This window comes from Psammomys obesus, unplaced genomic scaffold (genome assembly GCF_907164565.1).
Source record: "Psammomys obesus unplaced genomic scaffold, mPsaObe1.curated_primary_1811, whole genome shotgun sequence".
In the NCBI taxonomy this organism is placed as follows: Eukaryota; Metazoa; Chordata; class Mammalia; order Rodentia; family Muridae; genus Psammomys; species Psammomys obesus.
Window position 1 is genome coordinate 660,637 of NW_026585587.1, and position 25,087 is coordinate 685,723.

The window sequence follows — 25,087 nt, forward strand, 5'->3', positions numbered from 1 at the left end:
ATGGGGATTGAACATTTTAGTCAGGGGCCTCTCTCTTGATTAGTTTCTTTATATGTACAGATTTTAGTAGTTTTATCCTATGTTATATGTATATATGAGTGAGTATATACCATGTGTGTCTTTCTGCTTCTGGGACAGCTCACTCAGGATGATCCTTTCCAGGTCCCACCATTTACCTGCAAATTTCATGATTTCCTTATTTTTCATTGCAGAGTAATACTCCATTGTGTAGATAAACCACAATTTCTGCATCCATTCTTCAGTTGAGGGGCATCTGGGCTGTTTCCAGCTTCTGGCTATTACAAATAAAGCTGCTACAAACATGGTTGAGCAAATGTCCTTACTGTGTACTTGAGCCTCTTTTGGATATATGCCTAGGAGTGGTATGGCTGCATCTTGAGGAAGTGCTATTCCTAGTTGTCTGAGAAAGCGCCAGACTGATTTCCAGAGTAGTTGTACAAGTTTACATTCCCACCAGCAGTGGAGGAGGGTTCCCCTTTCTCCACAACCTCTCCAGCATGTGCCAACTGTTGGGCAGAGTGCACGGAATCTTATGTAAGAAGTGGGAAATAGTAAGATCTGGAGAGGACAAGAACCCCACAAGGAGAGCAACAGAACCAGAAAATTTGAACACAGGGGTCTTCCCAGAGACTCATACTCCAACCAAGTACCAGGCATGGAGATAACCTAGAACCCTTGCACAGATGTAGCCCATAGCAGTTTAGTGTCCAAGAGGGTTACATAGTAATGGGAAGAGGGACTGCCTCTGACATAATCTAATTGGCCTGCTCTTTGATCACCTCCCCCTAATGGGGGAGCAGCCTTACCAGGCCACAGAAGATGACACTGCAGTCACTCCTGATGTGATCTGATAGACTAAGATTAAAAGGAAGGAGAGGAAGACCTCCCCTATCAGTGGACTTGGGGAGGGGCATGGGTGAAGAAGGGGGAGGGAGGGTGGGACTGGGAGGGGAGGAGGAAGGGGCTTATGGGAGGATACAAAGTGAATAAAGTGTAATTAATAAAATAAAATTAAAAAAATAAAACCTGCCATGACGCGGAAAAAAAAAAGGAACTCAGGTGAATTGTTGTCATATTGAATGTAAATCATCAGAAGTCTATAGAGTGAATCACACATGTGTAATTTTATTAAGGTTTTTATTTTTTATTGATCATTGCATTTTTTTTTAAATGGCAGATAATTCAGTTTGCAGGGAAATGACAACACTGTGAAACTGAGATGTGTTTAAATTGAGAAATGTTGAAACCTGTGGAAAATAAACACAAAATTAAACAAAAGCTTCAAACAATTTCTGGCTTCTGTAAGACACGAGTGTGGTGTACTGGCTACAAGAGAGAAGGTGAGACTTACAGTGACTTCTCTTTGCATCTGTCTCTCAAAGCTTCCTCACTCAATAGCTCTCATTCCAAGAACACTGTGAGTACATCCTGTGTTCCACTGCTGGGTGTCTTGGAAAAAGCATGAAGCTCGTATAGACTGGGACTAAGAGCCATCTCCACCAATTCTGCTTGTTCCATGCTGCTTCTGATTCTCTTAGAAAATTTCAAGCCCCCAAGGACAGTTTGTGACATGGGCCAGGGGTGAACTCCCAGAGGTTGGATTAATGCACCGAGTGCACCAAGATCCTTTACAGAATTCGGCTTTTATGGCACGTGACACCAGGGTCACATATAATCCTAGAGTATCTTTATTTGTTCTATAACTTAATAGTATACCTATAAAATAATTACATTATACTTATAGCTTTTCTTCATTTATAAACAAGACAAAATTTAAATACAATTTGAGCCATTTGAAGGTAAACTTTATACATACAATAATCCAAGAAGTAGCCCCAGACCACAGCACATCATATTTCTTTCATGGGTATACCCACAATTGGGATCAGAAAAGAGTGCTCACATATATGTTTTGTGGGTTCCTAGCTTAACTCCTCCTCTACTTGTGTGGGTACTATTGACAAGGCTTGTTTGTGCAGCTGGGTGTGAGACTCTTCTCCTCTCCACTCTGGTTATTACGTCATCATCTTCCATCAAGGACACCCATCTCCTCTCCTTCACAGCTTTTCTGCTGTAGGTTCTGCTCTGGCTCTAGCTTGGGATTTCCTGCTAAAACTGAAAATTGCAGCTCTGACCTCGGCCACCACCCTCTTCACTTTTTACCTCCATCCTTGGGGAGTCTAGCCCTCTAGAGTTCTCCACTTCTTTTTGTGTCTTTCTCCTGATTCCAGGCTGCTCACTCCCATTTCTGAAGCTAATATCCTCTCCAAAGCCACACAGTCTATGCTCAGGGCTTATTGTGTGGCAGAAATAACTGAACTAGAAACCTTGCATTGCAACTCAGGCAAAAGAGTCAGTGGCACACCCACCCCAGCTCATCCCAAGCCTCCTCCTCCAGGTGGCAGGTTGGAAAGCTAGCATGATTGCCAAGCGTCCAGAAGCCTGAGTCTCTAAGCAGCTTCTGTGTGGTCTCCCTCACATACTAGAAAACCCACTTTGGGGCAAGAGCACACACTCAGAAATTACCATCCAAAGGATTTTAGCACATTCTGATTTCCACCAATGGCTTCTTATTCACATTTGTCAGACTCAGTACATGTCATTCACAGGGAGGCCTCTACAGGACAATTTCACAAAGAGATTGAACTTGAACATACTTTTTGGAGGAAAATAAATTATTTTAATAATTTATTTTCACGTCAAAAGACCGTATGACAGAGACTTCAACAACTCATCAGGAAAGTCAACAGGTGATTGAAATGTTTCTTGGCATTTTTTGGGATCTATTCTTTGTGAAGGAAGCTATCCTCTGAGTGACAGTTCAACTACATTACTACCCTCTGTATTTGGGTAGTATTTCTGCCTGTGCCACAAAATGTCTCAATACCACATATCTCGCAATAGAAAAAAAAATTTTGGCTTACTGTGATGGCTGTGAAAACAGTACCAGGTCCCACGTCACATGTGCCTGTCAAGCTATGCAGCTTCTCAGTGACTCCTCTGTAGACCACCTGTCCCAGTCTGATTTCTACACTATGCCGCCATGCTTTAGTGTCTTCTGTGATGTCATATTACAAGTAAAATCATGATGTGTCCCTCTTCCATGCTTAGTGTGGGGGGGGGGGGGAAATATAGGGTGTATGGCAGTGAATTACTGACCTGGCAATATTTCCTCGTATAATACCTTTTACACAGACCACTCCTTGGCTCTACCCTATTCAGAATGGTGCTGCATAGCCGGAGTCCAAACACGTGACTTGCTATATGAATAGGTTGATAATACTTTTAACCGTTTTTTACATGATAGGTCAATTATAAAACTGACGTTAATAAAGAGACCTTGTGTGTGGGTAACAGGCTAATGGCAGTGGGAATAGTATGCGCACCAGAGTTCATCTTGAGTCCACCGATGGGGGCTATGAGGAGCAAGAAAGAAGAGTCGGTGGTGTCTAGAGGTGTGGAGGATCTGGCCTGCTCATCAAAGTCCCCAGGAAAAGTCCGTTTCCTGATCCCCTTAGCTCGCGTTGTCCTGGTGGGATCAGGTTCGTTCGGAGACCCCTCGCGGGTGAGCATCTCCTTTACGGATACTGCCCGCATCGGCATAACAGCAGCGGCAGAGCAGGGCAGCTCCCCGATCAGAAGAATGAATGCCCACACCACAGCGGTCTGGTGGCCAACAGAAGTTTGCGACAGAAGAGTAATGCATCCTTCACCAGGGAAGGGTCGAGCTGGAGTGTAGGACGTGGCCAGGGAAAGGCTGGCTTTCCACGTGCTGGAAATGTCAATCCCGGATCGACAGTGCATTGCCTGAAAAGTCCTGTTTAGTTGCTGGGAGTGGAGTTTTCCTGCATCTTCTGTGTCTGAACCACAGCCTGCATTTGGAGACACAAGTGTGGCCTGGGATGGATCTCAGACACGTCGACAAAGCTCCACCTGCGGTCCACATTTGTGACGAGGACACTGTTGGCCCTAAGAGACGCATTTGGTGCTGACAGGGACACCGGGCAGAGTGTGAGTGAGCTCGACAGAAGTGACGGTGGTGCGACCCGGGGGCGAGGGTGCTCGAGGCTGAGCAGCATCCTGCCCGGATGAGTTCACTGCTTGTCGGAGTCATTCAGGTTCACGGACATGCACCGGCAATGCTTCACCTTCTGGATTTTCTTGATTCGGAAAGGGGGGTCGAGACCAGGACATTCGAGCTCCACAATGACGGAGGTGACGCGCTGGGGCTTGCAGAAGGCGCAGGACTGGAAGGAGTCCTCCTCCTTCTTCACGTGCCGCGGGATGTAGAAGGAGTTGCACTGGCCGTAGCAGAAGCGGTTGAGGATGGTGCGGCTGCGACATCCCTCCTCGCTCACCGTCTGCCGCAGCGGCTGTGTCTTGCACCAGTCACTCTTGAGGTACTTGCGCTCGGTGACCACGAGCGCCTCCTGGCTGGAGGCCAGCACCTCTTTGATCTGGTGATGCCATCTCTCTGAGTTGTTGCTGCTGCCATCCTTGTAAGGTGAGGGGATGGCGCCTGCAGGCCGGTTCTTCCGGGCTTCGGCTACCTTTACTAGCACAGCCACCAGGAGCAAGGTCAGCGACAGCTTCCACAACATCCTGCAATGAGAAAAGAGTTGGTCCGGGTTACCATGTGAACATCCAGCGTTTCCTCTTAGTGTTTATGGCGGAATACCCAAACATTAAACAGTACAACAGAGGCAGGCGTGACTGCACTACAGAGTATCCTATAGCAAGTACATTGTTACCATTATTGGAAGGCCAGTGCTGTGGTCTGAACCAGAAGTGGCCCCTATTGCTCATGCTGTTTGAACACTTAGGTCCCATCCGGTGAGGCCTCAGTGATGGAAATGAGTCATTGAGGAGGAGAGCTGGTGCCATTGCTGTCTCCTCTTTCCTTCCCTGAGGCTGGAGAGCCCACCTGGGGTGCTGCCATAGCGCCTGCCCTGAAGAGGCAGGCTGTGAGTCAAAATAAGTCCTCCTTCCCTTAAGAGATAGCTTATTGGGGCATTTTGTCACAACAAGAAAAGGATCATTTGGTATAGCCCTAAGTTCAACGATTTCAGAAAATAAATAAATAAATGAAGACACTCGTGTTGCTGAAGCTCAAAGCCAAGGTACAGTAGTAGCAATAAGAGCACCCAGCTCTGTAACCTAGGCTTCCATGAACGTGGCTAGCTCTTTCTTTAAAAGTCATGTGAAAATGCCTGTTGTAAAAATCATAGTGTGTGTCACTGTTACTAGTCCAGGCTTTGTACATCATTCTAAAGATGATTTCTTCTGTCATCAGGTATGACTGGAGAACGGACCCCAGAGTTACTATCATCAGAGGTTTTGTTAACAGCAGTATATTCCTGTTACAGTGGTGCTGTCAGACAGCCTCCAGATTCCATGGGAGTCCTTCAGAGTTTGCCTGAGGGGGACAGCGTATGAGGTAGAACCTGGTAGGAAGCCTTTGTGGGTGTGCCCTTGAAAGAGACCAAGGGGTGAACATCCCTTCTTCTCTCTTTTATTTCTGGGCTGCAATGAAACGAGCAGCTTTCTCTGCCTCTCACCCTCACTTCATCTGACCCTTCTCCATGGACCCACATATGGACTGAAATGTTCAAAACTGTGAGCAAAAACAAACCTCTCATCTTTTTCGGTTGTCTTAAGTGTTTTGTTTCAGTAAAGGACAACTGACTAGCAGTGAAACCAGTGGTCACAGGGGATGGGAAGGTGTGAGGGAAATGTGCCAATTGTGCTTGGAGAAGAAACAGGGAATAATCCAGGTAATCTTAAATCTAGGGTAGATGAGTCCCTTAAAATCTGAAAAGGATGGGCCGAGGAGATGGCTCAGAGGGTGAGGTGCTTCCTGTGAAGGCACGAAGGCCTGTGTTTGGATCTCCAGCAACCATGTAAAGAAAAGCCTGGCATGGAGGCACATACCTCTGATTGCAGGCTGGAAGGCAGGGAGAAGAGGATCCAGGGATAACTGGCTGGCCAGTGTAGCCAATCAGTGAGATCCATTCTCAAAAATAAGGTAGGGAAGAAAAAAAAATAATAAATAATAATAATAATTTGTCCTGGTGATAATGCTATCATAAACACAGGCTAATATTAGAGAACTTGGACAACATTGGCCAATGGAAGAAACATTAGAGAACTGAGAAGGGATTTGCTTTCTCCTGTTACTATAAAAACATTTGTCCACCACAATTATTAATTTTTAAGTCCAAGTTTCTTTTAAGGGCTTTTCTCACGCTTCCTTGGTTCCACATATGAAGTGTCATGTGAAAATGGCCACACTTCCAGCAGACCCATGGCAAGAGTTGATACTTGGACTCCTTCAGCTTATTGGATCTGTGCAGTGATTTGTGATCTCAACAGCCTCTTAAAAGGAGAGTCTTTTGGTTCTATTTTAATAATTTCCAAGATTATTAACATTCTAAGTAAACAAAACCAAAAGTCTTCGAGTCTCAGCCAGGAGAGATTTATGGTCAGCTTAGGCCTCAGCGCCTAGCCCCAACAACAGTTTATCACGAACTCTTGGTCAGCTCAAATGGCATGTTTCCCCTTCAGCAGCTTCTCTCTGTTGTCAGGGAGAAGGGAGCTAAAACATGCTCAGATTGATCTGGAGCAGAAGTGCTTCGTGTGAACAGTATTCGATGTGGTGATTAGTAACAGGAGTTCTTTGAGCACTTTTAAATGGCATGCAAACGTCTGGCATCGGTCCATGAAAGTGCTGTCTCCCAGGAACCGAGGAAGTGAAGCAAACTTCCAGCTTTTAGGAAAGGGAAAGATACTGATGAAATCTATACTACTGGGGCCAAGTCTGGATAGCCTCCCCATCCCAGCTCTCTCATACACACTCATACACTCATCTCATTTCTCCTTCATGTGTGGCAATAAGAAGCTGGCCAAGAACCTGGCATCTCAGCACCAGGACAGATAAACCAGTTGTTTACCTGTCTTACTACAATGACTATTGGGGAGGTATCCTTCTTACTTTAGGGGCAGTTGAGCCAGCTGCTGCCACTGACACCTACTCTGCTGGCCCTTCCTCCTGTAAGGGTCAACGGAGGAGAGAAGGCACACATCTCTCTTTAGTTTATCATCCATCACACATACACACACACGTCAGGAGTCTGACCAGGTCCTGAGGTTAGCATTTCAATGCTGTCCTGAATGTCTTTGCTATTCAGAGAAGTGGCTGGCGTATAACTACCTCTCAGGAATGCTGCTACGACTGCCAGGAATGACAGCACGAGGATACTTCATTTTACTCTCACATCTTGTGTTTGGCTTGTATCAGAAGAAACTCATAAATAACTCCTGTTGGTTTTATTAACCATCCTCCTGGCCTGACAATGTTGTCAATTTGCAAAGTGTGCCAGGACTATAAATGCTGATGGCCTAAGCAGACTAGGTTGGCCAAAGTTGATGGTATAAAGAGAGAGCTGGTAGTGGAAGTATTTCCCCCAAGTGAACGCCCTTGGACCCAACCTTTGAGCCAGAGCAGCCTACCACCTGGGCAGCCAAATAAGAAGTCCCTTCTATCAGCTCTTCATTGAAGGGTCAAGACGGAAGACAGGCTCTATGATGGGAAGCTTCTAATTTCTAGAAAATGTGCAGTAGTGCTGAGTCATTACACTTATACACACAAGCAAAGGACAAGGATGAAGTGAAGCTCAGGACCTGACTCTCAGGGTGACCTTCTTGGGCTGTAGACAGCAGTGTAAGGCTGCCCTGCTCTGTGTAAGAGCAGAGGATAGAATGGCCACAGAACATTTTCTGTACCCTAAGAATTCCAGAACACCAGGGAAGGATGATGGAAATCATTTGAGAGAAACTTCTCTGTTCCACAAGGCAGGCTCTAACCAAGCAAAACAATGCAAACCCAAACTCAAACCCACAGCCATGTTAATCAGCAGGGATTGTTGCTTATGGGTATTCTACAGCCACAGCCTCAACAAACAAAGGTACTTCATCTGTCATTTTGAGTCCTAAACCGAGAAGGTATTGTTTAGCTCCTTGTCTAACTCCCTAGAGACATGTGTGGATTTCCTTGGCTTCCCAGATCATCTTTAGCTTGGGGTAGCTTGTTGCTGAAACCACTTATGCCCCCCCCACAACTGTAAACTGGGGCAAACGGGCCCACAGAGCCAAACCAAACCTGAGGTTCTGTTTTGTATATAAGCTTGGGCTGAAACATGGCCACACCCCCTCATTTACCTTTTGACTGGCTGCTTTTGTGCTGTAAGGACAGAATGAGTAGAGCAGGCAGTGACCATGGTGCCCACAAAGTCAAAAAATATTTACATTTAGATGTGGCCTCTCACAGAGCTTAGGAAGTCCCCCAGCAAAGCGCAGCCATGCAACTTAGTTGTTTCCTGTTTTCAAAATTTCTAACTATTCAAAGTTTCAAACAGAGGGGGATAGAAAATACAACAAATCCTACGTGAGTTGTAAACAGCATTGACATTTCTCTTCTGTGTTTTACAGTCTCAATATTGAAAAACATAATGTGAATGTAGAGAGAGGGAACATTACAGGGCCCTCTCTTGGCTCCCTCTGAATGTCCTCACTCAGGCTACCAGCATTCTACGCTTGGTCTGCATCATACAGTTCACTGCTTACGTTTCATTCATGAGTTTTGCTTGAGTGTGTGCGATAGTTCTTTACATAAATAACATCACCCTCTACTTTCCATTTCAGAAATTCGTGCTTGAGGTTTTTACACCCGTGAGCACTCACAGACATCTGATCATCCCTCTGGTGACTATTAAAATGAATCAAGTCCATTCATCTTACTGAGAGACTACAGGGACACTTCTGCTTCTCCTCTGTAGCCGATAGTGCTACATCAAACAGCTTTAGTGTCTATGTATTTATGCCTGCCAGTTGCAGTTTTGTTCTGCTGTTGTTGTTTTGTTTTGTTTTGTTTACAGGAGACACAGAAAAGGTTGGGTCACAGTCTGCGCTTAGCTTGAGTTGGACTATGTTTCAGGGGTTGTTTTCCAAGTGCTGAGGACAGCATTCTTTCGGCAGGGTAAGTAGTGGGTCCCTGCTGCTGCACATACTTGCCAACACTTGGTGTTACCACACATTGCTTTTGCCCATCTAAGAAAAAATGTGAAAGTACATCTTATGATGAATTTTCATGTCTCTGATTAGAAGGTCACACCAAGTTCAAACACAGTTGTCCTCTGACTACAAAGGAGAGATTGCAGTTCATCTGAAGGCAGAGACGTTGAAATATTGAGAGAGGCAAACTCAGAAGTCCTAAATATAAATCTCTGAACTGTCAGGAAAAGGCTCGGAAGTGGCTAGCAATTTCAAAGCAGAAATATCAAGGCTTCCCCACATGATTCAGGAGTCTGAAGTCCAAATGGATTAATTTACTTTTTCAACTGACACTTTCTGGGCCAAAGTGACCATCATTTCATCCCAGGAAAAAATTCCATTTCATCTGAAAAAAAAATATGTATAGCATGCTTTTCAAGAAGTTTTTAACAAAAGGGAAAAAAATGATGTATGGTTATGTACTTTGATTTATGGATTTCAAAGGTATCAGTGTTCTTAATCTCTGAGCAAAGTGCTTGGATATATTCAGGATAGGCAATGTGACCCAGAGCCGATATGGAAGCAGACTGTTATATTCCATAAGAAAATGGGCGAGAGAGCTCTGTGGCAGCTGTGACATAGACAGGCAAGAGTGCTTTCTGTTTAGAACCAATGCACCCAAATGGGATGGATAGTAATAGACCCCGGGGGCCTTGAGCTTCCCATACACAACCTAACATGGTTCATTGCTGGCTTCCTCCAGATTTCCCTCTATAAAATGGTGTTAGTTATCATCCTCCAGACCACTTTACCACTAGAAGGATAATGGATCTGGCATCAAATACTACCCAAGAAGTGAGTTTTATTTGAAAGGAAGAGTAGTGTAGTCCATGAAGGGTTTTGTAACCAGTGTATTGTTCTCCCAGCCACCAGGCATTTCCTGTTGCTTTTTTCTAGGTCAGGAGTTTGGGTTGATGCTGGAAAGGCTGGCCTCAGCACAGTGACTGCATACCCCAGTGCGTTCAACACCCTGCCAGGAAGGTGGTGTCTTCCCAGACTGCCTTTTCCTGGGCACACAGTAGAGATGATCCTATATATGTATCCATAAAATTAGAGAGGCTTGTCTGAAATGCTTTGAGCAGAACAAAAACATTCTCACTCACACTTATTTCCAGCTGCTTGTTTTGCTTGCTTTATATCAGTTTTTAGGAGGGACAGCAGCTCATAGTAATGTTTGGCAACATAGAAGCCCCCCGTTTACTTCCTCCTGACATCATGAGAATATGCATGCACCTGCTTTCTCTTTCTATATGTTTTCTATTTCTGTATGTTTTCCTTGATTTCTTTCTTTCTTTTCCTGCTTTACCTAACAGGCTGAAGTTCATCCACAAGGACTCATTTACTCACAATCCCATCTTTTTCTCTATCCATGCTTATGATTTCAACCATTAGCTCTCTGCTCCTGACTCTCAGATACTATACCTAATTGCCTACCAAGCATTTCCTGTGTCCCCTAGAATCCTAGTTTTCATATGTCCTCTGACTCTTCAATCATTCCCCACGCATCTGCTGCTCTTCTGACCATTCCTATCTCAGTGAACAACTCCACTTCTTTTCTTTCAACCAAAACACTGAGATTGCTACTTCACAACTTCAGGATTTATGAATTCTAAGTCATAATGAACCCTCCATGTACAATGTTGTGGAAAGTTGGTTGGCCCGAGCCATTAGGCTAGCCCCATCTTTCTATTAATTGGTTTTGACACGGGCAGTGGCACACCTCTGGGATATTTTTTCCTAGATAAAAAAGGACTGCAAGGAGAAATTAGTAATGCAATTTCTTTTGGGGGGTGGTAATGCATGGATTTGATACCTATTGTAATGGCATTAGCTGTTAACTTGACCCAGCATGGAATCACTTGAAAGCACAGTCTTAACTGAGTAATCTTTGGCCTGTGGGCATGTCTGTGAGCCATTTTCTTGACTGTTAATTGGTTTAAGAGGGCCCATCTGCCTATGGAGGTAGCATTCCCTAAGCAGGTGGTCCTGGGCTGGTATAAGGAAGTTAGTTGGGCATAAGACTGAAAATACCATAGACCAAGCCAGCAAGCATCGCTCTTTCGGTGTTTCAAAATTTTGCTTGAGGGCTCCCACTTCCTTTTAATAGACTGCGGTCTCCAAATAAATAGCCAATAAAGTCTTTCCTCCCTTTCATTGCTTTGGAAAAGTTACTTGTCACAGGAACAGAATGAAACCAGAACAATGTCCGAGGCTGAAAAATCCTCCTTGCAGATGTGCATGTGAGAGTATCAGACTTCTGCAGTACAGAATACAACAGGAGGACAGCAACATTCCTGTTTGCATAGATAGACCCACGAATCTAAACAGGTTTGGTTACTGCTGCCCTTCAACTCAGAGATACTCCTGCCTCTGTCTCCCGAGTGTAAGCTTCAATTTTCAAATTACATTGGTTTACTGGAAATTTGAGGTTATCTTCTCACATAATTAATCCACCGACAACACTCTTCCAAGACTCAGTTGTAGATATCTCTTAGAACCAGGTCCTTGTCTTCTGCCCCTGATAATAGTCACCTCACTGACCTCCCTGCGCCCCAGTCTCAGAGTGGGCTCCCGTACTTGAAATTTATAACCAGAAACTGACTAAATTGTTCCTTTAAATTTCATCTGTTGAAAGTTCCCCATCATGAAATCAACCCCTTTGGCAGCTTGCAAAGGCCTTCAAGGATCTTTGTCCCTTTCCTGTCTCATCCCATGAGATGTGTTTCATCTTCTCCTTCGTATGTGAAACCCACCAAACTACATGTTCAACCTTATATAAGTATGCTTGCAGCTTCTAAGCATCTGTTACGCTAGTTCTACTATTTATTTATTTATTATATGCCTGGTGTATTCCTAGGGTCACTGTTAGTCCCTGGGTGTTATTTGAATATTGTTTTCGTTGTGAAATCGTCCATAATTTCTAAATTATCTTTGTTTCCTATGTTTCTCATTTTTTTTTATAATTGCTTAGTTACAGCCAACAGACACAACATACTGTGACTACTGCATGCATATTCTCTCTCCTCTTTGAATGTACATAACTGGAAAACAAAGGTATTTAATTTTTGTTTCCAAAGCCATTTATGATGGGTACAGAGAATGCTTTGGAATATTTATTTATGGATGATGAACGACTGGATGAGTGAATGGAATTTACCTCTATTTTTACAAATGCAGTTTGTTTATTGGGTTTTGGAGTCAGGGTCTCAAACAGCTCAGGCTGGCCTCAGATACTGCTATGCTGTTCAGGTTGGCCTTACGCTTCTGATCCTCTTGCCTCCGTCTACCAACGGCAAAGATTGCAGCCATGTGCTACCACACCCCAGCAGATGCAGCTTTTTAAAACTATTTTAAAAACTACGAACAGGAGGTTGAAGCTGGGCCAAGTTTTCAGTAAAAATGGTACTTGTTACACGGTCTTTGGCAGATAAGTTAGTACATATCTAACTACTAAATCTAGAAACACGCACTTCTGAACATCCCTGAAAGTCATTGCCTATGATCAGTAGTCACTGTTTCACGGGTTTCCCTTTCCCCTTCCATTTCAGACCGCTGTCCATTCCTCTTCGGACCACTTACCTCGTGTTCTTTGCAACCTCTCCTCTAACCATTACAGCAACTCTGTTTGGTATCCCATCTTTAAACAGGCATCATGATTAGTCTCTACAGGTGACCAAGGTGGTATATGCTCAAGGGGATTAAACCTTAAACTGCAATCAGTACACAAACCCACAGGCTCCATTTCCTGCTCCCCTCCTAAAAGGCTGGATAGAAAAGGAACTTATTTTGAAACAAACAGGTTCTGTTTCCTGCCTCTTTTGTCATTCTCTTCTATCACCTTAACAACAGAACGAGATTGCTTCCATCATGCTTGTTCTCATACTTTCTAGAAATAAGCAGCATACATTCACAAAGCATACATAACAAAAACACCTCTTTACTTGAGGTACCTCTTTACAAAGGTAGGGCACTGGAATGTATAAGTCCATGTCTAATAACTAGTTACTAAGTTCATAGCACATTTATAATATTTGAGCAAATACTGTTTGTTATTCACTAAAATGATTAATGCTCAGGAAATTTTTAATATTTTAAGCTTTATGGCCATGGAATAAAATGTAAAACATATACTTACTTTCTTTCACAGAAAAGGATGACAGAATAAAAAAAAAAACTTACAAGTATAAAACCTTCTAGAAAAGCTAGAGGGAAATAGGTATTTAAGGAGAAAAAAAGGATTATGTAAAATTTTCTTTAAAAGAATATTTTATATGTACTTTTAAAAACATGTAGTAATATACATGAGATACCTACAGTATTTAGAGCTCTCTAGAGATATCATGAGGAAGGATTTTAGTCTGAAACACTCAATTTGAGATATTCTTGAAATGACACTCACTGAAAATTTTAGATGTCTGCTAAAGAGCCAAAGGTTATATTTAGAAATAATGATGTTGGAGAATCATGCAATAGGGCATGCAGAAGTCTATTATTACATTGCATAAATATGAATAGTGCAGTAATAATGCTGGGCAAGAACAATAAGTCACCCTCCATTTCTTTGGTTCATAAAAATTTTATATCCACATATAAATGTTAGGAAATGCGCTCAAGCTCCATTCCTCTCTGATTCATTCACTCGTGTCTCTCAGGCTCTGCAACCTCTCTTTCCTGACAGTTTTTCAAAATACTTTGTTAGCTAATCGGTCTGAAGAGACTGGAAAGCCCTGTATTAAGTAATCTAATTGAAACAAGAAGTCTGGTTTGGTTGGTGTTGCTTCTCAGGCACTGTGCCTCCTTCAAGTTAGCTGCTATTGACAACTGATGCTGAACTCAGACAAATTGGAGGGCAAATCCAAGGCTCTGGACCAAAGAAAACAAACATAATCAGAGACAAGCAGGAGGCTGAAACATGCCAATGAAGATGGAGCTATGGAAAAACTGAAGAAAAAAAGTGTTGAAAACATATTAAAAATGAATACCAAGAGAAAAATCACTCTCCACTCACATGCCCTCAATAGGTGGCACTTTTGTTAAAGATGTATGCATTAACTGATCCACTTGTTCATCAGGCATGCTCTGTGCATCTCCCTGAGGTTTTACACATGAAGAGAATTGTTAGCATCCTAGAGGAAGAAAAAAGTTATAGCAACCTTGAAAATGGGAGACTATGTAGTTATGTTTTTGAAAAGAGCCATGAAATCAAAACTACTGGCCCGAGCCAAGAGTCTATGGGGAGAGAATTTTTTTTTTTAAAGAAAGTTGTATTTTAATAGATCCAAGAATAAGGGAGAGGAGAAAATGTAGATTATTTGCATCAGTCAGTGGATCAGTTGACATTATTCAATTAAATGTCTATATGCAGTGGGAAAGAAAATGCCAGCAGAAATGGATTGCACAAAGCAGAGCTGTAGTTCTTTCTGACTGTGTGGAGGTGGAAAGAAGACTTGACTGTAATGCAGATGAGAACTGGGATGAGGACATGGGTAGAACTCTGGAACAAACAGGCTTTCAGTGCAGTGCAGAAAGGACATCCAGCAAGGTGACCTTGCAAAAGCAGGAAGAACAAAGGCTGTCAGAAGTTAGGTGAGACAGCATCTGAAAAGGCTTCCCTCCCTGGTGAGTCCAGGAAGCTCCAATGGACAGTTCCAAACCCATGATTACACAGATGAACCTGGTTAAATCCAGTAGGTCCTAAAGCAAATCAGAGACATGAATGGAAAAGAGGTGTCTAGGGAAGTATGGGGTGTGACAGGATGGGAGGGAGATGAAAGATGGGCTGAGAGTAATTTAGAATGCATTGCATGCGTGCATGAAATTGTCAAAGAACAAATCTAATTAATGAAAGATAAGTCTCTGCTGGATGGATGGGTTTGGGTCCAGGATGATGGATGGATTCCAGAGAAGGCAGATGTGAGTGGGAGCAAGATTGCAACAGGGAAGGAAGGAAGAAGGCAAGAGGGAAGAGGGAAATGATTTGCTTTCCAGTATTACTATGTTCTTTCAGACATTTAAGAAACTAAGTAAGTAGAACATTAAGAAGGCTAAATGGGTTTTTTGTTTGTTTGTTTGTTTGTTTGTTTGTTTGATGCTAAGGATTAAACCCAGGGCCATGTACATGCTACATTCTATCACTTAGATACACTCCCAACCTTCTTTCACCCAGTAGTGTTGTTGAATTATAGTCCGGATACCATACTCTTGACCCATTTACAGCACTTCTCCTCCCATCCTAGCCAATCAGTTGTCCACTTCCTGTCTCTATATAGTTACCATTTCTGGACATATTAAACTATTATTTTTCATCTCTAGGAAGATGAATTAGCTGCACAAAGCAGGAAGGCATGAGCCCTCCTTGCCAGCACCCATGTTAAAATCTGGGCACGGTGGCACATGTTTTTGTAAAAACCCCTGCACTGGGAAGGCAGAGATGGGCAGATTTCCAGGGCTTTCTCACCATAGAATCAGCTTAATCGGTGAGCTCCAATAAGAGACTCTTGTCTCAAAAAAACAAAGAGGAGGGCTGAGAAATGACGCCCAAAGTTGACTTCTTCCTTTCACATGCACCCACAGCTGCACAACATGTATGTTCACACACAAGAACATGCACATGCTTACGCACATAAACACCTACACAGTCTTCTTTTTTATTTTCATTTTATAGGCTCTGTAACATAATGGAAACTGTAGACTGAGTTACCTTGAAGCCATGGAAAAAATGAATCAAATATTAAGCTGGTTCATGGCCTTGATTGATGTTCACTCTACTTTTTCTTAGGTCTCCCCAGTGATCTACCTTCTTCCTAGCATATCTGACTCACTGCTTCTCTCTGGTAGAAAAGCTCCATCAGAGTAGAGACCATGTCTACCATATCCCTACAATTTAGCACATGTCTCACCACATAAAAGATGGTCAATGAATAGTTATTGAACAAATGAATGGAGATCAATATTTTTGACAAATTACAGATGTTTCATTTGCTAGTATTCAAACATTCAGACTATAAGTGATATTCGAGAAAGGAAAAGTCTGGGAGGGTAAAGGCATCATTCCTTTGCTTTTTATTTGGGAAATAAAGCAAATTTAAGTGTACCATTCATGCAGCAAATATTTACTGAATGCACATGTGCTTGTGATGTTTGGTGTCCATTCTGCATTTTATAACTCTGTTTAGATCTTTGCTTAGATCAGCATAATTATAAATAATGTAAACAAAATGGACTTCCACTGAACTTTTGAAGTATTTGCAGAGAATGTTTCTTGTTAACATCAAACAGAACCACTTCTACCTTAAGCCAAGCTTATCAAATATTTTCTAACATATTGTTTCCAAGTAATACTGGCACGTCTTTCTCAAGAGCAAATTGCACAATATTTGTTATTGGTATGCAATACAATTCAATAAAGACTCTTCCATTCTTTAAATGTTGCTATGAACCAGAGAACTTACTAGAGATGCAGATCCTGGATGCATACACTGGGAGGAATGTTGATACCCATGCTCTGAGTTAGAACCTGAGAACTAGCATTTTTAATACGCATCCCTACTCTAAATCACAGTCAAGATTATTTATCTAAACTGTAATTATCTGGGCTCTGGTCCACTGGCAAGGGTAAACTTCATCAATTATGTCTTCATTAATAAAGATCAGAAACAAAAGAGCAGGCATTCAGAGCAAGAAGGGGTACCATTAATGGAAAATGAGATCTAACAGCTCTTCAAGAAGGATGCCTGTGTTCAAAGCATTTTTTTCTTTTTCTTTTTCTTTTTTTTTTAGTGAATGATGGTGCAAAGATGTGAGAGAGATGATCCCTTTCAGGCTGGCTATAGAAGTACTGGCAATGTGGAGTTAGAACCCAAGAACTACTCATAAGTGATTATCAGACATATAATATAGGATAAACATACGAAAATCTGTACTCCTACAGAAGCTTAACAACAAGGAAGACCCTAGGGAAGATGCTCAATCTCATTCAGAAGGGCAAATGCTATATACATCAGAAGCAGGAGAACACAGGGAACAGGACAGGAGCCTACCACAGACGGCCTCTGAAAGACTCTACTGATAGAGATATCAAAGCAAAGGCTGAGACTCAGCCAAAGTTTGGGCAGAGTGCATGGAATTTTATGAAAAAATGAGGAAATAGAAAAACCTGGAGGGGACAGGAACTCCAAAAAGAGACCAACAGAGCTAAAAACAACAATAACAACAAAAACTGAGCCCTGGGGGCTCTGAAGAGAATGATACCCCAACAAAGGACCTTGCATGGGGAGGACCCCGGCTCAAAGGTAGCCCATAGACTCAGTCTCCAAGTGGGTTCCCTAGTAAGGGGAACAGGGACTGCCTCTGACATGAACTCAGTGGCTGGCTTTCTGATCACCTCCCCCTGGGCGGGGAGGGATGCAGCTTTGCCAGGCCATAGAGGAAGACAATGCAACCAGTCCTGATGAGACCTGATAGGCTAGGATCAGATAGAAGGGGAGGAGGACCTCCTCTATCAGTGGACTAGGGTAGGGGCATAGAGGGAGAAGAGGGTGGGACGGTGGAATTGGGAAGAGATGAGGGAGGGGGCCACAGCTGGGACACAAATTGAATAAATTGTAATAAATGATGATGATGATGATAATAATAAAAGTTAATGGAATGCAAAATATTTAAGTTCAGGGAGACAAAAGGCAGTGACAACTGTCAGGGTTTAAAGGAGACAGATGAAGAACAACTACTGAGTACAAGATTTCCTTCTGTGGAAATAAAAATGATTTTAACTAGGCAGGACTAGTGATTGCCGAACATTACAATGTTAGTAAAGGCTATTGAGTTGTGCACTTGAAGTTCAGTGGCTTCTCTATACCATATGTATTTTTTAGAGATGGGTCTTCTATGTTGCTCAAGCTGCCTTGAATTCCCTGGCTCAGGGCCTCAGCCTCCCAAGCAGTTACAGTACGCAATAGCACGTAACGGGGCAAAGTGGCTAATGTTATGTTATCTGAACTTCATTTCAATTAAAATAAATTATTAGTAGAAGAATGAACAAACTGTGAGAATTTCAAACAAGTACCCTAAAATGATGTGAGTGCTAAAATTTCATTTGTGGAAGTACAAGGATTACTTCAGAGTACTAAACTGTGTCTCTGAGAAGATGTGAATGTGAAGGGTTTTGAGTGGAGAGTGTTACTGTATGTGACTCAAGTTCACTTCATTGTTTGAAAACTTAGCCTTTCCCCCATCATTATATTTTGGTAACAAGACCTCAAGTTTAAACACAAGTAAATATGAACAATTATTCAGACATATATAACATATATTATCTATATGTAATACAATAATATATAATATCTATTCTATCTATCAACACATGTTTAAAGTAATTGTTCTAAATTGGTTGGTGCTAACTCTTACATATACTGGTAACGCTGCTATGAACACTGTGTAATTAATTTTAGGTAATCAGACTGCCGTGGCTTTATCATAAATATTTTCCAAGCTAATTTTAGATATGTTGGCATCAAACAGAATGCTTTCCTGTTACATAAATTAAAAAAATGTATTTTTTTTAAAAAAAAGCAGTAATTTGAGGAGATAACTTAGTCACAGGGTAGTATAATAGCTCTGCAAGTTGTGACTGAAATTTTCATCTGTTTTCCTAATACTGGGGCCCTTTCCCTGAATTTCACAATTACTTTTTAATCTTGATCAGAGTTTCTTAAATTACGGTAATTAGAAATGCATGTTTTGTAGCTAGCCTTCTTACCATCCTCAACATCCCATAAACATGCAGAATCAGAGACTGTAGAGATGGGAGACGTGAGGCCTAGCACTCTGCGTTTGAGCAAGCCTTACAAATCATTACACAATCATCTGTGACAAAGCTTTCAGGAAAGAACTTGACTTATAACAATGTTAGTTATTAGATGAAATTTCTAAAGCTCCTTGCTAACTGCAATTCATTAAGATGCCCCAAACTTGTGATTATTATTATTATTATTATTTTAGCTAATCTAGCACTCTGGCTCTCTGTTCATTTTAATCACTATACATAAAGAGATATTGTAGGAATGATTTTGTATGAAATTTCATGAAAAACCCACATTCACATTCGTGACTCAGCTTCCTTATAGAATTTTGCTATTCCTTCGTCTTGTTATCCCATCAAAAGCCACTGGTGAGATTATTGGCTGGAATCTCATCTGTATCAGAAGCTTCTGATTCAGTATTTTCACCTTCAGGAGACACTTACCACGAACTTACTATGTACCAGGCCCTGTTGAAGGCACCGGACAACAATCAAGTAGACAATATTAGCCCAGTTCCTTTTCACTTCCAGATAGATAGCTCAGAATAGTATTGGCTTGTCACCCACCATTCCTTTCAGTTCCCTAATATCTCAGAAACACTCTGATTGTCTTGGAAGTTCTATAAGCAGCCCTCTTAGTATTTCCCCTCATTTGCTCATTTCCTTTCTCTCTCTGGGAGGGCACTTTTAAGACTCCATGAGGTTGGGACATATGAGTTAAACAGCACAAAGTCTTAACACAAGTACCAGCATTTAAAGTAGAAAGGATTGGGGTCATTGCAAAATATTGTAAATGTTGGGACTAACAATTTGGTTTTGTGGGTTTTCTTCCTGAGGCTGTGTTCCAGAGAGGGCAATAAAGGGTAAAACTCATTAGAGCATCATTATCTTTTGTCTAAAGGAAACAATGTGTGGTTTTTGGGCAGCCCACTTGATGTTTGCATTGGCCCTGGAAGCCTTTCAAACCAACTATATTGTTTGAACAATCTCCCCTCTTGAACATGAAAAGAGCCACCAGTGAACCACAGAGTTGATGCTAAATTACTAGGTGATGACTCCTTTGCCTCCTAAAGGTTTCTAGATCTCAGTCATTGAAATCATGGATCTTCCGTCTAAAGAGAAAGATCGCTCCCTCTGGGGAGACCTCCCATGCAGTCTCCCCTCTTCTGTGCTTCTGTGTCTTCTGAGAAGTTTGCTTTTTATTCATTGTCGCTGGGTTCTCTCCAACTCCAACCCCTATTCTACTGTGAGTGGTGTGTGTGTGTGTGTGTGTGTGTGTGTGTGTGTGTGTTCGCATTCATGTGTGTACTCGTGCACATGTGCACATGGTCAAGTGTGGAGGCCACAGGTCATAATCTGGTGACTTTCTCAATCCCTTTCTACCATATTTTTGAGACAAGTTCTCCCAATAGGCCTGGAGATCACTGCTTTAGCTAGGATGAGCAAGGGTGACAGGCATCACCAAACCTGGCTTGTTGTGTGAATGATGGGGAACCCAAGCTCATGGCATCATGCTTGAGTGGCAATCACCCTATACCATCTGAGATATCGCCCCTGTTGGATAAATTTCAGTTGTTCAGCAACTTCAAAGTATTCCCAGATCAAAACTGCAAACTTGAATTTGAGCAGCAATTTGACCCATTAACTTTCATTCTGAGGCTAATGTGATAGCTTACTTTTGTTGTAATATTATCAATGGTACAGTATGATCCATCCACAAAACATAAATCAAAAGATGGTGGTTGTGTAGAGCTTGAGGCTTCAACTTCCTTGGGTTGATCTCTGTTTATACCAACACTTACTGTGAATGAAAACTTGATGAGATTTTAAGTCTTTGCACCAAGATTTCCTGTTCTCCAAACTGAGGAAAGGTGTAGGACATGTGAATATCATTGTTGTAAGGAGCACACACACACACACACACACACACACACACACACAAGCACATACACATGTGTTCATGCACACACCGTAGTGATATGAATAACAGAGCCCCCCCCCCATAGGTTCATATATTTTAATGGTTAGGCACCAGGAAATGGCACTATTTGAAAGGATTATAAGGATTAGGAAATGTGGCCTTGTTGGAAGAAGTGTGTCACTGGGGGTGAAATAACACACATACCTATACCCAACACACACACGCGCACACACACACACAATCCAGAATGAGGAGTTTCTCAAAATGTAGTTGTCTAGTTGTCAGACGAATTTTCATTTTCCAGATGTATTTAGAGATAGCATTCAAACTAACATTTCCTCTGACAAAAATTTCTTACCTTTTCTAGATTTATCAGTGAGTTTCTGTTACCTTTTTTATAGTTGAACAGTACACCTTTCCAATGGTCTCATTTTAAGTACTACATGTAAGACTTAAGAGACTATGTAGTATAACATTTTAAGGGAAAACAATATTAGGTGACTTCCTTAATCACCCCACTCCCACTGTTTCACCCACAGTTCTCTAGTGAAACACGAACTCTCAGTGAACCCAGACCTCAACAAAATGGTACAGTTATTTGGGTAGTGAGCCTCAGATGGCCTCCTGCCCCCACTTCCTTGAGGCTTGAATTATAGGTATAAGCTTCAGCCCCTGACATTTCACTCTAGTGCAAGTGATCCTCATTCTTGCACAGCAAACACTTGAAAACTGGCTCTTGTTGGCTTGCTAAGTCCTTAGGTGAAGAAGTTGTGTTCTAGAGTTGGAATAGGTCCCCTCAGCATCTTCTCCATTCTCTTTTCAACACAGTTATCTAAGGGGAAGATACAGTGAGGCCAATAATGGCCTTGCCCTTGACTCTGTGTCCACAGAATTGTTACAGCTGAATGAGATGTTGGGACACTGGGGATACGGGGATGCAGCTTACAGATATGTTGCTCTGAGGAGCAGGCATTCACACACGTTTCTCCATGCGTTCTTACTCCCATCAAGTTCTAAAAAGCATGACTTTAATATGTGTAATTTTTTAATAGTATATGTTATATTAAGTTTGTTGTTCCCTTTTTTTCCATTACTCATTTTTAAATAATATTTTATTTTTTTCTTTGAAAAATGTTTATTGATTTTTTTAATTTTTCTTTAATTTTTTTTCTTCAAAATTTATTCATTATATATCCTGATTGAAGTCCCCTCCTTCAACTCCCCCAAGTCCCACCCTCCTTTCCTCTTCCCCCTTCCCAGGGCATGGAGGAAGAGGATACAGGATTATTTTACTGAGCAAAAGAAGTCCTTTGTTGGGGGAGGATGCAATCTGGTTTCCTATCCCATCCTTTAAATATCTGGATATTCAAAGTGGTAGAATAAGTTACTCTACCTAAATGAGCTCTCAAGGCTGCAGTGCCTGAGGGAAATTTTGCTTTTGACCCAATCTGTCCACTCTGATCTTCTTGCCACATCTCTCCTTTGCTGCTCTAAATTATAAAGTCTTTGTCCTTTGTGGGTGTGTCAATTGTCCACACACTAAGATGTCAGTGTGCTCCCTCGATCCCCTGCTTTCTCATTTTTATACAGTTTTTAATATGAAATTTAAAAATGCAACAGGTATCCCAAAGGGTAATGAAATATAGGTCTCAGTGACATTTTCTGGAATATCATCTATTTGCTGAGCAGTGCAGCTCTGAGGCATCTCCTGTTGGGTTGAAAGTGACCAGTTCTTTCTACTCTTAGGGTGAGTGATCCTTAAGATCCAGTGCTGATTACTTGTGTTTTTGTATATTTTACATTTGATGTGTTTTGACAATGCATGTGTAGCTTGTACAGTGGTTTTTCTTGGTAAGTCTGCTTGGAGCAAAGCCCATCATGCCGTCTCTTACTCCAGCCATGCCTCTGCCATGATGCTCCTACAGCAGCCCAGATTGAGGCAGATTAGACTCTTATATCAGACCCAAAATGAAGGCAGAATGTTCACATGCCCAGGTCACAGTACAAAAAAATAATAATATAAAAAGCCAAGATAGTGGGTTCCCCACAAACCCACTAGTTCTATCAGAATCACTTAAGTGAACACAAAGATATAGAATTTTAAAAGAATAACTATAAACTTCATTAAAGAATTTGTGTCAAAAATAACAACAAATAAAAAAGAATTGAAAATTGAACAGAAATGCTGAAATAAAGAGAACAAGATAGAGAAAATTAAAGTAAATCTGGAACAGGGTTTCTCGCCCTGCCATTGCCCCGTGCAATTCTCCAGGCTAGGTCCTATCTTGACTCAAGTAAACTTAGTTCTGGAACATGAAGGGCCAGATAGGCAGCTTTATCTTGGGAAAACAGATTTGGCTCATTGGCAATTAGAGAGAGAGACCATAAGGTTGATGGTAAATAAATTTTTACTGTCTTCTGGCTGTTTTCTTGGGAGGACACTAAAAAGGAGCCAGTCACGATAACTTACAGTGCATTTATGAAATAATTGTAGAGAAATCTTTAGAGGTCTTTGCAGAAAGTCACTGTTGTCACTTCCAATCTAAAGGCACCTTCATGCTATCAGTGCCTTTTATGTAATGTTTGTCTTCGCCCAGGAGAAAACATTGACTTAGACATTTTCAACTTTTAGTGTATTTTTTTTTTTATATTTACTTCCACCAAAGCCCATTTGATCCGACAAAATGCAATATAACTGTATGATCTACTGTCTTCACTCACTTGGTGATTATTTCTGAGAGAGAACACTTCATCGATGGCAGAGCTATCAGTATAGATGTCCTTGTGATTTTCAAGGGAGCAAGAGCCAGGATCAAAGAACGAAGCTACAATGTCAAATCAAAGACTTTTCTTCACAACATTTGAAAGGCTTTAGAAAAAAGCTCAATGGCTCAGAGAAGGAGTGAAGACATAGGGGAGGAGAAGAAGAAGATGACGATGATGAAGAGGACAGATGGAAGGAAGGAAAGGGAAGAGGAGAAGAAGAGGAAATAGTGTACTTTTCGAGGAGGCGATTCATGCATTAATGATATGGAATTAAAACAACTACAAAGTGGCAAACACTGAAAGATTTCTACCCTCTCCTGACATTTAAGCCCAATAGTATAGCTGTCATATAATCCATTTCTACCACCATTCTAGAAAAGCACATCTCACCTTGAGGCACTAGTGATATTTTTAGGATTGGATAACTCTATGCTGGAGATGAGATTTCTCTACTTATTTTAGACTGTTCAGCAGTATCTTTGGCTTCTATTCACTATTATACTGTGTCACAGCTAAGATGTGACTCCAAAACTCCTCCTTTGAGAAAGACCCTGAACCATATATTAAAAGAAAACTCCGTACTAGCACCCAAGGAGCATTTTTCCTGGCACTGAGAGCTGACCAGTGATCTTTCATTATGTTTAGTGTGAGGACCTATTTATTCAGTAACTGACAGCCTTTCACATCTTTTTAAATTTGTAGTCACATGTAGGGTTGTAATGAAAAATCATACACATAGATCATTTCAATTCATACAGTTTCACCTTTAATAAAAATGTCTACAAGAGAAGTGGCTGGGTCAAAGGGGGTGTGTGTTTGTCATTTTGATAGGTAGCAACATTTGGACTTTTGCCAATCTCATAGGTGAAGGATGGTGTTTCACAGTTCTTTTGATTTCCATTGCTATTGTATTTTTGCTTTCCATTACTATGTGGGCAGAATAAGTAGCTTCTCTTTTGAGATGTGGCTATGGGTTTCTTCTTTATGAAACATCTATTTATAATTAAATTTTCAGTCTTTTACATATTATGCTCTTTAAATATGGCAGGAATTACATTTTTCTTGGCATGTGTGCATTGTATTCATGGACACGTCTGTGTGTAGGTGCATGCGTGTCTGTTAGATATTCATTCATGCATGCCAAGGCCACAGTCTGATATGATGTATCTTCATTGATTGCTTTCTACATTATCTATTGAAGCAAGGCCTCTCAGTTGAACCCATACTTGCAAGTTTGACTAGGTTAACTAGCCAGCTTGTCCCAGAGGGATCCCCTATTTCTTTCTCCTGAGAACTAGGGTTACAGGTAGGCCATTCTACATACCTGACATTTACGTGGTGTTGGGAATCTGATCTGGTCCTCATGTTTACACAAAAAGTGTTTAACGCAGTCTACAAAATCTCCTCAGCCTACAAATCATCTTTCTTTCTTTCTTTCTTTCTTTCTTTCTTTCTTTCTTTCTTTCTTTCTTTCT

The 25,087-nt window shown here is 41.6% G+C and overlaps 1 protein-coding gene across 2 annotated transcripts in view; it reads right to left on the bottom strand.

Moving 5' to 3' along the window:
• Nucleotides 1-1,141: 1,141 nt before the first annotated feature.
• The window catches only part of Grem2 (gremlin 2, DAN family BMP antagonist), a 92,108-nt gene continuing 68,162 nt past the window's right edge, over nt 1,142-25,087 (bottom strand). Inside the window, exons 1-2 of one of the 2 annotated variants that reach the window (XM_055608503.1) lie at nt 5,953-6,003; nt 1,142-4,623 (exon numbers count right to left, since the gene is read on the bottom strand). In XM_055608503.1, coding sequence (XP_055464478.1) covers nt 4,116-4,622 — 507 coding nt within the window. In that variant the 5' untranslated portion in view covers nt 4,623; nt 5,953-6,003 and the 3' untranslated portion in view covers nt 1,142-4,115. Of the gene's footprint in view, nt 4,624-5,952; nt 6,004-25,087 lie in introns of those variants that run through there. The other variant, XM_055608493.1, reaches the window with a different exon arrangement.